The sequence below is a fragment of the Capsella rubella genome, unplaced genomic scaffold (genome assembly GCF_000375325.1).
Source record: "Capsella rubella cultivar Monte Gargano unplaced genomic scaffold, Caprub1_0 scaffold_1, whole genome shotgun sequence".
Taxonomy (NCBI): Eukaryota; Viridiplantae; Streptophyta; class Magnoliopsida; order Brassicales; family Brassicaceae; genus Capsella; species Capsella rubella.
In genome coordinates this window covers 10808685-10823738 of record NW_006238923.1, presented here as the reverse complement: position 1 = coordinate 10823738, position 15054 = coordinate 10808685, and the positions used below count along the sequence as shown (strand labels likewise).

Genomic DNA, 15054 nt, shown 5'->3' with positions numbered 1-15054 from the left:
TAAGTTAGTTTCAACCTGTAATTATTATTTCAGGTGTGTGTGCCCCTTAACAATGGATTTTTGTATTTTCTATTTATTGTAACAATATTAGTTTTGTTACGTGACACAAATAGAGAATCGATGTTACATTTTCAAGAACCAAAAAACAACTCAAGTCATAAAATTTAAATTAATTTAAGTTTTCATAAAAAAATTGATATTTAAATTAAAACACCAACTTGGAATCGCATGTAGAATGGATTATGTTTCATTGGAACATAATGACATAGTAATATTATCAGTTTTATACAGAGTTACCTTTTTAAGTAGAACAAAAAGAAAAGTGCTTATTATAATTAAAGTCGGTTTAATATTTCGATCATATGCATGTTCAACACTTCAACTGTTCCTCAACTGTAACCATGCACATAATTCTAAGGGGTAGCCAAAACTTATATACGAAGACAGTTTTATTATATGTAACAACAAGAACAAAAGAGATAGAAAAATACGAGAAAGCTTTTAGAAATCGAGGTGAGGAAGAGTGAAGAAGAGTACTTAAAATTAAAAAGCTTTAAAAAGGAAAGAGAGGAGCACTCTTGCCAAGGCCAACGTCTCTGCCATTCATACTCTCTTGTGTGTGTTTTCTTCTTTCTGGTTTATTAAATTAATAAACTAAATCCCAGACTGTAATTTGTTTTTGGCATATTTCTATACTATAGTTTTTTTTTTTCTTTTGGTGGAGATTCTATAGTACTATAGTTAGTACTATAGTTTCTAACTATAAAAAAAAAAAAAAAAAAAAACTATATATTATATGCCTTACTTCAGAAAAAACATATATTATTACATCAATATTGTATTTAATTTACGACTTGAAATATTTAGTCAAATTTAAATATGGCGTGTGAAAATATAACTAGTATGGACCTAGTCACATTCGTGTTAATGTTTAAGATCCATATTCCATAATCAAATCTTCTCAACTTCATAAGATATAAAGTATCACACTCCATGTTTATATCTTAACACAATCATACAATGTAAATTTATGGAGTGATAGTATAAGTAATTGTGCTATAAATGATATGCAAAATATTATATAAACAAATGAAATACATTTTTTCAGAAGTGAATTCAAAAAATCTTTGACCAAATAAAACCACCTCTTCTTTTGTTGTAAATTGTAACAAGTGTGAAAATGGAGTGATCGATGCTCACGACGGTGAAAACATGAGTCATATCATAGCCGGAAAATGTAAGTTTAGCCGTAGAGATCTGTCCAGACAAACTAATCCTCCTCTCGGACACTTGTCCTTCGCAAAATTGTAAACAAACTACTAGATCCTATTAAATGCACACTAACAAAACAAGTAAACAAACAAAGATTAAAGAGATATATTACATTCATTCATTATACATGAGTAATATTGTTTTTCAAATAATAAAGGTAATCAAAACACTTAAAGAATTTCGAATTGGGTTTGTTGTGTTGCATATCAAGATTTAATTAAACTTCAAGAATTATACGATGACACTTTAATTTGTCACACCTCACTTATCGCTCTCTCTCTCAAAATTTGATCAAGGCCAATGGAGAAAAGATTTGATCTTTTTGGGAACATTTCATTTTCTCAATAAAGACATTCTCTCTCTCTCTCTCTCTCTCTCTCTCTCTCTCTCTCTCCCACGACCCAACCAACACTTTCTCTCTCTATACGTAGCGACAATAATTCTGGAAACCTCCTCCTCTACATTACAAAAACCAAAAAAAAAAAAACCAATATACACAATACACACACATGTGTATACACATAACATCTAGATATTATATAAACATTTACACTCTCTTCTTCTTCACACACACTCACTCTCCAAATTTAAGGGTCCAAATACTCCTAATCAAACAAATATCTCAACCTCTCTTAGGGCTCTTCTTCTTGAATAGGGTTCTTGAAATTGAGTGAAAAAATTAAAGAAAATGGTTAGAGAAGGTGAGGAAGAAGAAGAGATGATGATGATGGTGGCAACGAAACCTGCATGGCTTGAAGGATTGATGGCAGAAACGTTCTTCGCGAGCTGTGGAATCCACGAGACTCGCCGTAAAAGCGAGAAGAACGTCTTTTGCTTACTCTGCTGTCTCAGCGTTTGTCCTCACTGTCTCCCTTCCCATCGCTCTCATCCTCTTCTTCAGGTAACTTCAATAATTTTCACTAATTTTAATTGAATTTTATGGTTGATCCAATTCGAAATTTATGATTTTTTTTTTTGACCCATGATTCCATTTCTTGACAATTTCAATACCCATGTTTTAGTTTTGTTTTTTTAATTTGATGAAAATTTGTACTTACTTTTATAATTATTACACTGCTACACAAATTAGATTCACTGAGTTACTGCGTACGTATGTTTTATTCTGTTACTTCGATAAATAAATAATAATCATGAAAAAACATGCTTGGATTGTAGTGAAGTTTGTACTTGCACCCATATATATATATATACTCACAACCACGTTAGCAAATTCTCAATTTAAGTTTAAATTTTTCCAAGCCCTTGTTTTTGTAAAATTTTGTTTTATTTTCTTTGTGATTTTCCCGGAAAATTTCTAAATTCCATAGAACCAAAACAAATTACTGGGGTTTTGGTTCTTAAGTGGCCTCGGATTCGAGTTTAATTCGATTCACATGCACATAGTAGTATCTTTTTTAAATACAAATTATAGAGAGCTTTTGGAAATTGTACTATAAGAGCTTTGTTCTTGTTTTATTTTAATGGACCTTTCATTATCATAAACTTTTTCTTCTCCCCAAAAATATATTTCTTTTAATAATTATGTTCATCGTCTTCAAAAGACCCTTTAAAGCCATCTTTTCTAATATTTCTCACACAAGTTTTTAATTATACATATTTAACCCTTTTAGGTTTTCAGTAATGATCATTTCTCTAATTCAATGTTGAGAATTGTTGATAGTTGTTTGAAAGCAATGTATATATTATAACATGTATTTATGTGATGATAGTAATTGGACTTGAATTGTCTATTGTGTGGATTTGGTTTGTTTCTATATATAGTATGTATCTTTTTCACATCTTTTATTTATTCTTTCTTCTTTTTTCAAATTTTTTGCTATGGTTTCCTTTAAAAATTTATTGTCTTCTCTGCTCAACTTCTCTTGAGCTGTTGCTTTCAAGCAACATCAAAGCTTTGACCAAATTCCCTTTTCCTTCACTTCCTTTAACTTCTTTCACACAGGTTTTTTTGTTTTTATCAATTTATAATTTTTAATCATTATCCACTATTCCCCAAAAAAACATTATTGGTGCAAGTAATGATAAATTATATAGTAGTAAGATTTTATGAGTATTTGATTCAGAGAAGAAAATGAGATTTTTTTTGAAGTAATTGTGTTGTTACCCCCCATAAGTTTACATTCTTGTAAATTAAGCCCTTTCGTTTATGAATTTGCAGGTGAGACGATACGTATACCATGACGTCGTTCGGTTGAGTGATCTTGAGAAGCTCATAGATTGTTCATATGTTCAGGTGGAGTGTATTCTTTTTCTTTGGAAGTCTTTGATTTTTTAGTTTCATTTGTGGTACTGATTGAGAATTTTGTATATTCAGCCATATACAATTAATGGAGCCAAAGTGATATTCATAAACCAAAGACCACAATCAAGAGCTAAGGTGTCTTCAAATGTTTGCTTCACTTGTGATAGAATCCTCCAAGAACCATTCCACTTTTGTTCACTCTCCTGCAAGGTAAATTATACAGTATATTACATTATTCTCTTGGAAATTATTTTGCTTTTAGTTGAACCCTTATAAAGAAGATAATATGTATATATTTTTTTTTGTTCAACAGAAGATAACTTAAATCTTTTGAAAATTGAATATTTTTTAACTATGCTAGCTCAATAAAAACATGGTAAATTTTGTTATAAGTTGTTGGCATAGTTGACCAATGAATGACAAAAGTGAGACCCATTAATTCTTGAGATTCACTTGTTGATTGTTTTATTCTAGTAAAAATTATAAATAATAAAAGAATAGAATGATTGCTTCAACTTTTAACCATATGAAATAAAGTATTTTTATAAGAAATCATTACTCTAAAGGTGAAAAAACAAAACTTTGGGAAACAGCTGTTTTTTTTTTCCTTTCTCCATGCTTTGTAATCATGTTAATAAAATTCTTGGATTATGTGTTCATTTGTTTAATATTCTTAAACACATGTGCAAGTACAAAAGTGGGCACTTTCCTAGGTTATGAACTATCATGTCCAATATTTAGCCATATTATTATAGTAAGACACAATTATGTTAGCCTAACAATGGTTTTTTAAATAATTGAACGCAGGTGGATTACTTATCATACCAAGGAGATGATCTATCAAGCATTCTCTATAGAATCGATGAATCTGATTTCACCTTCGAGGGTTTGAGAATGGACGGTCAAGATCATCTCGAAGAGATATCGACGATGGAGGATTCAGAGGATATGATGGTCGCCATTTCAGATCAATCGGAGCAAGGTAACAATAGTAGTAATAAGAGAGAGAGGAAGAAGAAGAACAAGAACAAGAAGCAAGAGAGCAACAGCTACTTGCCAGGGATGGTTCTACTTGGTAATAGAAGGAAAGGTGCTCCTCATAGAGCTCCTTTTTCATAAATAATAAAAAATTTCATAGGCAAAAATAAGGGGATTTATATAAAAAGAAATAAGCATTTTATATTTCTATATAATATGTAATCTTTTGTTAGGTATATGTTGTAACGGGTACGATAATTAGTACTTTCTTTTATCATGAAAATGTGTTTACTATTATGGGGTCTTTTTCTCTTTATTTGATGATGAATTATTGGTCTTTTCATGAATAATAATAAAAAAAAAAAGGTGAATGTGATTTTGGTACTTTTATAAAGAAATTATACTAAAAGAAAATAATATGGAGAGATGAGGACTCGTAGTTTGGGTAAATTTCATTGGGAGAGGGAAGAGACGACGACAGGTTTTCACGGGGACAGCTGAAAAGTCTTGGCTGCGTCATCGTCATCATCATCAATTACACCAAACACCAGTCTGCTTTACCATTGATTCATTGGTTCCTCCTGATTTTATCCTTTTATTTTACGATATCATAAGGTAGGGATGAAAACTATATATACTAAGGTAATGTATGGAAACTTTATACTACTATAGCTAATTTATTTTACTTGTTGTTTTCTTAGAATTGGATAACTGTATAATAACGCTTAATAATTGTGGAACCAAGTTCTTAGGTGTTGTACGACATGAATCAAGCACCGAAGCGCTACCATAAGCTGTGCCTTGCCATGACATTGAGTCCTACAGTGTAATAACTAAGTACTAATTGAGTACTACAGTGGAACTATTACTACGATTCAACCTTGTTTTCCTAGGTTGGGGAATCAAGAAATTATATAATGACTAATTTAATTAGCAATGATTTTTCAGACTTTTCGTGTCTATAATATAACAGTTTTTACTTCGCCTTAATACGAATTTTATAACGCGAATTAACGCTAGCTAGAACTTTGAACGTAAACATGATTTAACAATTAGGGTCTTTTATTTTGTAGATTTTTATTTTATTTTTTGTAAGTTTGTCACAGTAGGTCATGTGTAGTGACTGCACATTTATTAAAACAATATAAAAATACACTAAAATAAGAAAGAAAGAATACTTTGGTTTTTAATATATATATATTTTATATTGCTGTGTAGTATTAATTTAAAATACTCCAATCCGGTGATAAAATATATATATAGTTTCCACTTTTCACAATCCAAGTAGTGATTCTGAAAAATGTGTAATTATATATTAATGATCTATTAATTCAACTAAAATTGTAGGAACTCTATGTTTTTTGTTTTATATGCAAATTGCATCTTAGGATCCCTTCATTGGGAATTAAAACCACCTCATGGTCGGGGATAATATTTTGTCGATTGTATCTAATGTATAAACAAAAAAAACAATTACGGGTTATAAAAACATTTTAAAGAGGACAATTATGAAAGCAAATTAAATCTTTTCTTACACCATAAAACTCCAAAACTGGTGATAAAAAAATGTGTCAGAATTGTTACAATAAACTATCAGAGTTTAATGTTAGTTAATTATTAGTGATCTAATTAGCTTCTTGAGAGTGATAGACAACAAAATATCTGAATTTCACGTGTGCGTATGGGATTTTTTAGTGAAAACAATTAAATTAAGGTATTAATATCTTACATTTTTGCCTAATGTTTTTAGTATTTTGTCGTAAGAAATAAAAAGGGATATAGAATTTATAGATTGAGAGATTACTGAAGAGGGAAAAAAAAAGCACATGGTCGGTCCACAAATTCGTATATTAGGTTTCCATATTTGTAACAATCTATGCAAACAGTTTTGTTGTAGCATAAGGTCATTGGCGTACATACCAGTACGTGGCGTTACGGGCTTTTGACACGTGTCTTTCTCTGCCCAAGTTTATATGCCTTGGCTTCATGTTCTTTTCTCTTCCACATGCAAACGCTATGGCTTTCTTTGGCCTCCATTATATATATATATATATATATATATATATATATATATATTTTTTAAAAAAATTGTTAAAAACAGTAATTGGTATTTTAACTTAGTAAGGCTAAATGTATTATTGCAAGCAAACAAAATTTTTTTTTTTAGTATCAAGATTAGTTTCTAAGGAAAACATAATAATACAAGAGAATTTTATCTGATTTTTTTTTCCAATATTTCTTTTATATATATGATTGTGTGTGTTTACAAAATAATAAGGAAAAGAGAAGAAATCGAAATCAAGGTAATAATTTATATAAATAGGAAAAGAGGCATTAAGGAGTAGGAGAGATGGGTTCCCATTTCACCCATTCAGACTTTCTCAAGAAACCATGCCAATGGCCACCTGACTCCTGAGCCGTTTCTTTTTCTATGAAAAAAAATACAACATCTTCATTATATTATAGTATAATATGGTTTCAGTATTTAGGATGTACACCAAGAAAAACAATATAAAGTATATATATACATCTATATTGTTTGTTTAACTTGTTATGTATTATTCTGTTTTTCACTGAATAAAATTTCATGTTAGTTAATTTGGAAAAATAAAACCTTATTCTAGAAATGTTACAAATTTTATTTATTTTGGTTATTTCCGACGTGTGTATTAGATTATATTTGTTTCCATACACTAGTACAATATGTATATACATATTATAATTTAATATGTAAATAAAAGATAGTGGATATGTATCACCTGGACAGCCTGTGGTTCAAGGCACAAGAGGTTCGAGGTAGTCGGACAGATAGGAAACAATAGGACGTGTGTGTGTATGTCATACAGCCTTTCGTTGCAGAAGTCCACTAAGATCTCTTTCTCTATCGTCTGAACAAAATATCTGTATACAACTTTTTTTTTTTTATCATGCATGCCCCCTATAATATATATATATATACGTATTATACATTCTATTATTTATAGTAGCACAAATATGAAATGGAAATGATCATTATTGTCGACATTGACGCCCCAAATATGAAAAAGAAATTTTAAGAAAGAGTATGCCAAAAGAGGGAGCAAAATGCTGATTTTACTACTTATCGTAGATGCTTACCTAATTCCCTAAATGTGTGATATGAGATTAGGTTCGAACCATTCTTCAACTCTTATTTCATTCTTATTTTTTTATATAAATTCTATCGGCTTGGTAGAAACAGATCGAAATATTTCAAAGTAAACTAGTTTTCGAAATGTTCATATCATGTATGTCTTAAATTTGAAATGTTTTCTGACTAATATCACGAGTAGTCAATTTTTCAACTTTTGCAATGTATGAGGCTAGGTTTGTACTCATATCTTATCGTAAATAAGTGGCTTCTAATAATATAGTCAGTTAGTCACAATTATTAAGCGTCAAAACCAAGTTCCGTAAGACTCATAATTTTCTTATTATGTGATTATGACTGATGATAAAACGTCCATCTAAATGGTAATGATCGAAATCAAACAAGTCTTATAATTTTTCTAAAGTAATGTATCAATTAACCACGAGGCAGAAACAGTTGGCTCATAGGCTGGAAAATAAGAAGAGGTACCAAGACGGTTAGAATGTTGTAATCAAGATCGGGCCAAATGTATAGGCAAGTTGATTATTCACTTTATATTTTGTTGATATCATCATTATCATGCACGGTTGCAATAAGTTTTATCGCAAAATTGACAAGTCACAGAAAATGTTTTTTTTTTTAATATAATATTTATTCTCTTATTTATATCTAATAATATGGAAATTGTGGTAATTATATATACTTATACAGGAAATTTTTGTATCATGTTTTTTTTCTTCTGTTTGTGAAAGATTAAATTACAATATCGGATCACCTAGTTTAAAATTGTGGCTTTAAGTAGTAGATAATACAATTTGATGAAGTTAGAATTAGAAATTGGTTGAATATATTCCAAAGGTAGTGTATTGAAAGATTCCAACATTATGCATTACAGTTAATTTGTGCAGTGATGTTTTCTTGTTGAGGTATGTCGTATCAATCTTCTTTATCTCCGCAAAACTCGTATACTTGTTAAATCGAATCTTTATAACCGTAATAGGAGTTTTAAGACAATGAGTTTCAATTGAGAATATGTTTGTTCGAAGAAAAAAAGAAAGAGAGAAAGAGTTTAAGGCATATGGTATGATAGAAGCTTTTGACCATTTACTCAATCATTTATGTAAATGGAACCTACATGATGTCGATATCTTTGTAATGTGTAGGCTTCATCTCCTCCTTAAGGACCCACGAAATTATTTTAGAAAGATATATATGTAAAAATCTACAAAAATAAATGAGCAATTCAAAGTATTTTATTTTATTTTTGTTGAGTTTTCTTAGGATGTCCCCTCTACGCATATGACAGTGACTATCCACCTTAGTTATAAACTATAAACCCCTATTTTTGAGACACAATAAAAGAGATACAAAAAGCTTTCAAGAAGAAAGCAAACTTATTTCATCAAGGAGAAACAAATTGCAATGGCAAATAAAGGGATTGATGTAAACTGTGAACAAAGAAAAAAATGCATTAATCTGCATAATGGTGGAAATGTTACCGTGCAGTTCTAATAATAATAGAAATATCTAAATCGATATATAATTTCGTTATTATTAGAACCGCACCTTACTTTTTCCATAGTTATTCCGTATTTTATCATTGTAAAGCATGTGGTTTGAAGGTACCAAGTAAGCATGTATTAACCATTTATGTGTGTGCAACTCTCTAGACTAAGCAATTGTCACTAGAGCTTTGAACCAACTAGTTATATGGAAACTCAAACTAGTCTATTATTTGCTTCTTCTTTGATTGTGTGGTATATAATAAATGATGAGAAGAAAAAGGAGGGTTGAAAATGATGAAGGTGGTGGTGCAGAGGCCATAGAAAGAAAAAACTAGCTGGCCAATTTACTCCCTGCAGAATCTGGCAATCTATTAGCCTTTCTTTAGATGGGACCTTCTTTGGGAGAGATAGAGAGAAGAGAGAAGAGAGAGAGAGAATAGTCTTCTCCATTTGATGGATCTGACTCACTGCTCCAAAAGATCACTCTCATTATTGAAAACACTTGTCAGTCCTTTTGGCCTCCTACCGATCTTGTTTTGTCTTCTTGATTATTCAGTTCAAATGGTGGCAAATTGAATTAATTATCAGAAATCCACCTTAATTACAGACAATTCGTTTACATATCTCAGTTGTAGTCATTAAAGAAAACAGATCAATTTTTTGATGAAAATTAAGCAAAGGTGATTTATATGATTTTTTTTTTTTTTTTGGGTCAAAGTTTTTTATTGGATGGTGTATAAATATATGTCTAGGTGAAATTGTTATTCATGGTAAGAGATTCAATTCAAAATTTTGGAAATTTAAGATGTCCAAAATTTGGAGACCACAGTTTTGGATCCATCAAAATTGAGTCTGAGTATGTTAAATTTAACAATTTTAATTATGTTTTGTGATTCTTTTATATATATAATAAAATGTTTGAGGATATATGAAACTTTAAATCACTTGGTGATTCTTTTCTATATAATAATTTTTTTTTGAGGATATATAAAATGTTTTTCATTCCTAAATGTATAGGGAAATTGCATTGTATGTACCTAGATAAAAGTTTTATTCATTATATGTTAAAGATAATTCCATAATTAGTTTTGCTTTTTCTGGACAATTTTAACCCTATAATCATAAGTTAGCTGATAACTGAGTTAGCGCGATTAATATAATTATACATTTAAAAAATAATATATTATCTTAACAAATAAATTATCTTTAATAAGGAAACAAAATATGTATATTTTTAATAAACATGGTTAAATATATTTTTGATGTTTAGATTTTATAATTAAAACAAAACTATATAACGGTTTGGGTTTATAAATAGGGCTTAGGGTTTAGATTTTACAATTAAAACAAAATTATATGTCGGTTTGGGTTTATAAAGGAGTGGTTAGGGTTTAGATTTTACAATTAAAACGAAATTATATATCGGTTTGGGTTGATAAAATAGTGGTTAGGGTTTAGATTTTACAATTAAAAAGAAATTATATATCGGTTTGGATTGATAAAATAGTGGTTAGGGTTTAGATTTTACAATTAAAACAAAATTATATATCGGTTTGGATTGATAAAATAGTGGTTAGAGTTTAGATTTTACAATTAAAACAAAATTATTTGTCGGTTTGGGTTTATAAAGGAGTGGTTAGGGTTTAGATTTTACAATTAAAACGAATTATATATCGGTTTGGGTTGATAAAATAGTGATTAGGGTTTAGATTTTACAATTAAAACGAAATTATATATCGGTTTGGGTTGATAAAATAGTGGTTAGGATTTAGATTTAACACGGTAAATATAAACTTATCACACAAATCATAAATTATCGCGATACAAAACAATTTAACACGATATATTTATAAACTTATACGTATATATATATTGTTATCATGGTAATTAAATAGTTATTCATCTAACTTATAACATAATTTTACTTATGTATTTGATAAACAGTATTGCCGATACTTATATCATTATCTCGCTAAATAATTTGTTAGATGCGAAAGGATATTTTTGTACACTTATAAAAGTTGATGAGAGAGAACTAATTATACACTTATCAATGCTATATTCTTAATTTTTCAGTCAACTGAGTATAAAAATTTAATTCACCCAAATGTATAAGCATAACAACTCATTGCAATAAATTGAACTATATCACAGTCTCTAGCTAGTAGAGGACAAAGTGAGTGTATTATTCTCTTATGAGATATATTTTTGGGAATGACATAATCTTATTTGATATGACAACGCATAGGATGGCATCTACAATCTTAATTGCACTAATATATATAATTATATAACATGATAACATATATTGCTGTGATTGAACCAAATAGAACAATTTTTTACCCATATAGCTAGCTTCTTCTTACCTAGCTAGTGATCAAGAGTATTGTGTATCTTTCTTTTACCACATGATGATATAAAAAACCTACTCAAAAAGTTATAAGAAATTCTAACTTTTCTCGGATTGATATTGTAAGTTTCATAGATAGTTATATAGAACTTTTTACCACATCTTTATAGCTATCAGAGGCTGTTTAAGCATAAATATGGATTGTGTTTTTGCTATGAATAGCAAAAAAGATGATAAGTTTAGAGATAACATTTGGAAAATAAAAAAGGAGACTGAGATAAAATAAAATAAAAAGTACTGAAGAAACAAAAGAGGGCCAAATCATTGTCCTTCTCCTTTGACCATTTCCCTACCCTCCTCTCTCTATCAACCTCCCCATTTATTTTTTTCTTTTCATTATTGTTAGAAAAATTATTATATACTCCTTTTCGATAAAACCAAAAGAAAGATTGAAGTAAAAAGAAGACCACAAGAAAAGGAATTATTAAAGAAAATAAAAATGAGAATTTTATATCTAATAAGTTGAAATTTTCGTGAGTGTGTGTGAAAATCTAATATCTCAATGACCGATTTGTTCGTAAATTCGTATATCTAAGTTTTTAGTATTGATGATGATCTTATTCTTATCACTCATAATAAGCAATTGCATGCAGCATAGAATATATGACAGACGATTTTACGTACTCTTTCACAATAAACAACGTTACACTCATAGTAAAGATTTATGATAGATGTCGATGATTTTATTTGCACCACATTCAAGATAATATAATTTTTCCCTTGCCACACAAAATCTTAAAGAACAACTCAAACCAACACATCACGACCAAATTTTTGTGAATTTGTCTCCATTAATATATAAGAATTCTCATTTCAAGAAGATTAAAATGATGACTTGGTGTATAAACACTAAACCCTTTGGTAAACCAAGACTTCCATCAATTTGTTTTAGAAAAAAAAAAAATAGCCGAATAACATTTTCTCATTATATATCCAAAAATAGTGTAGACATAAATGTTAATCCATATGTTTTGTGGATAAATGATTGGTGATGTTAAGTTTTCGCTTATGTTTATACGTAACAAAAAAAAAACACATACCAATAATTCAATATTAATAAATATCAATACTGATTTATTAGATATTACCAAAAAGTAAAAAATATCACTACAGAAATTGTAGTTTTTTTTTTTAATGTATGGTTACTCTTATATTTTCTTTCGGTACGAGCCAATGGTAGTGTTAGAAAAACAAAGAGAAGAAGGACAAACAATAAAAGGATAGAAATAAAGAGTTTGTGTATTATATAACAATAACATGTTCGTTCTCATTCATTAATGATTGTTAAAGTCTCTGAATTTGGAGCTGTAAAATAAGAGAGAAATAAAACAGATTGTACTATACCGGTCAAATCCGGTCCTACTCACTCTCATGATCTCTCTAACTCCCTTTGTATTTGTTTCTTCTTCGTCTTCTCTCTTTTATCACTCAACAACTGGTTTTCTCAACTGTCCTGTCATTTTCCGGTTTATTCTCGGTTTTGCTTTTGCCAATATTTTTGAGGTCCCCAAAGACATGAATCAGCCAACCAGCCCGACTCTGTTTCATCATCCATTTGGGCCAGGAAACACATTCTTTTAAAGAAGAAGAGTGGAAATAAAAACAAGACCCCGTACACCAATTATCTTAATTCAGTTTTTGTGATTTTATAAACCAAACTTAGCACCCATGCAAATTTAAAAGCAAACGAACAAAAATAATCACAACTCAAAGCAATGTAGTGTACATAAGTCAAGAATCTCTCTCACTTGTAGAGTTTTTCCATGACATTCCTCAGCTTCATCACATCAACACCTACAATCTCTGCTTTCTTCACGCCGCCTTTGAAGAATTGCAGTGTTGGCTGCATTCAACAAATCATTATAACGCTCCATTATATGGATCTCGACACTAATAACCTTAGAGGTCATATAGATGCAGAACTAGTTCATGCTTTATCTTAGAAAATAAAGTAATCTTTTACAAGGAACAGAGAATTTACCACAGCAGAGACATTAAGCTTCCCAATAGTACTTGTAAGAGCGCCCTACAAAGATGCAAGAAAAGAAGATATCTTTGTAAATGGAGCTTAAAATGATTCATAATAAGATAGCTTTATATCTGCGGGGTTTAACACCAATATATCTCTACTAAGAAACTAATATCGCTTTTAAGGATGTGACATCAGTAACCAGTAGTGAATAGCAACCAGAGTGTAGCAATTCATCTCAGATTTTCCCTTATCTACTAATGCAAGGCTTTAGATAGCAGACAGTTTAAAAGCTTTAACCACAAAACAAAACCATAAACAATGGTGGCTCTGGTGTCGCATGATGATACTTGTATTAGACTTATAAAAGCCATTCAAGTGAAAATTGATATTCAAATGCAAACATACCTCGTCAATGTCGACCTTATACGTTGTTACATCAGGATATTTCTTACTGAGCTCCAATATTACAGGAGAGAGAAGCCTGCCTATAGTCAAACCACTAATACAAAAATTAATAACGCCACTCGTAGTACAGATAAGATTACTATCGAAAACCAAAACTAACTAACTTACAAGGTCCACACCATGCGGCAGTGAAATAGAATACTGATGGCAAAGATCCATCTGAACAATGTACCAATCAAGATAAGATAAAGCAGAGCAACTCATATAATTCTGAAGTAATTAGCAAAGTAGCACAGGATAGTTTATTTACCTCTAGCTTTGCTCAATGCACTGTTAAACTCCGCCTCCGATTTCAACACTACAAAGCTGGATTGATCTATAATTTCAAGTAGCAGGAATCAGCAAAATCTCACACCAATAGAAGCAAGTTACTTATAGTCTCATACAAACAATATGATTAGCACTTTAGTAGACTCCACTCCAGTACCATCAAGCTAAAGCTCCTTTTTTCCGATTCAATCTCAATCCTCAACAAGTTACTCTCACATACCAACAATTCTTAACACTACACCAATTCATGAACCTATACAATAACAATCGAAACCACCACAGAACCAAATTAAGCCATTTTACCTCTTCCCGCAAAGCAAAAGCTTCTCCGATCAGGAAGAGGAGTGTTTAAGAAGTTGAATTCAGTTGAAAAGTAGATTGTGGAAGCAGCTAAGAAAGAGTTTCTCCCAATCTGCAAAAAAAAACAACGACTTTTGGGATTAGAACAGAGATGGTCGCGATGTCTTAAAACTAGGAGAGAGAGTTAGAAAGAACCTGATGAAAATTAGACCATTGACTCTTCATAGTATAAACCAAGCTTCTGATTTCAACGATCCCTCTTTTCGTCGATTTAGGGTTTGTTGAATTTTCCGATTTGAAGGTTTCTTTTTTTCCTCCAGCGTTCTCTTTCTCTCCCGCCGCGTACGGCGAAGTGCGAAACAAAATAAAACAAAATTACAAAATGACCCACCAAAAACCCACAGTTTCTAAATTAGCCCCTTTAAAACATAATACCAAGAAACGACACTATAAAACGGCGTCGTCCTTGTCTTGTTCTCTTTTTGCCGCGAAACGACTGTGAAAACGACG

General features: G+C 30.4%; 2 protein-coding genes across 2 annotated transcripts; one reads left to right on the top strand and one right to left on the bottom strand.

Moving 5' to 3' along the window:
- Positions 1-1865: 1865 nt before the first annotated feature.
- Positions 1866-4754, top strand: LOC17899798. Its single transcript, XM_006303590.2, has 4 exons — positions 1866-2173; positions 3452-3526; positions 3608-3745; positions 4343-4754. Exons 1-4 carry the CDS (start codon positions 1961-1963, stop codon positions 4652-4654), a joined length of 738 nt encoding a protein of 245 aa, XP_006303652.1. The 5' UTR covers positions 1866-1960; the 3' UTR covers positions 4655-4754.
- An 8358-nt stretch (positions 4755-13112) lies between these two features.
- Positions 13113-14922, bottom strand: LOC17899501 (thioredoxin O2, mitochondrial). The gene is made up of 7 exons (XM_023777011.1): positions 14740-14922; positions 14548-14656; positions 14225-14290; positions 14083-14133; positions 13915-13994; positions 13519-13563; positions 13113-13380 (listed from the first exon to the last, which is right to left on the bottom strand). The coding sequence occupies exons 1-7, from the start codon at positions 14767-14769 to the stop codon at positions 13282-13284; spliced, it is 480 nt and encodes a 159-aa protein (XP_023632779.1). The 5' UTR covers positions 14770-14922; the 3' UTR covers positions 13113-13281.
- Between the last annotated feature and the right edge of the window lie 132 nt (positions 14923-15054).

Coding starts and splice junctions, on each gene's coding strand:
- LOC17899798 (XM_006303590.2), top strand. CDS start 1,961: ATGGTTAGAGAAGGTGAGGAAGAAGAAGAGATGATGATGATGGTGGCA. Junction 3,527..3,607: donor TAGATTGTTCATATGTTCAG/GTGGAGTGTATT, acceptor TTGTATATTCAG/CCATATACAATTAATGGAGC. Junction 3,746..4,342: donor TTTGTTCACTCTCCTGCAAG/GTAAATTATACA, acceptor AATTGAACGCAG/GTGGATTACTTATCATACCA.
- LOC17899501 (XM_023777011.1), bottom strand. CDS start 14,769: ATGAAGAGTCAATGGTCTAATTTTCATCAG. Junction 14,291..14,547: donor CTTTTGCTTTGCGGGAAGAG/GTAAAATGGCTT, acceptor TTGAAATTATAG/ATCAATCCAGCTTTGTAGTG. Junction 13,564..13,914: donor ATAAGGTCGACATTGACGAG/GTATGTTTGCAT, acceptor GCATCTTTGTAG/GGCGCTCTTACAAGTACTAT.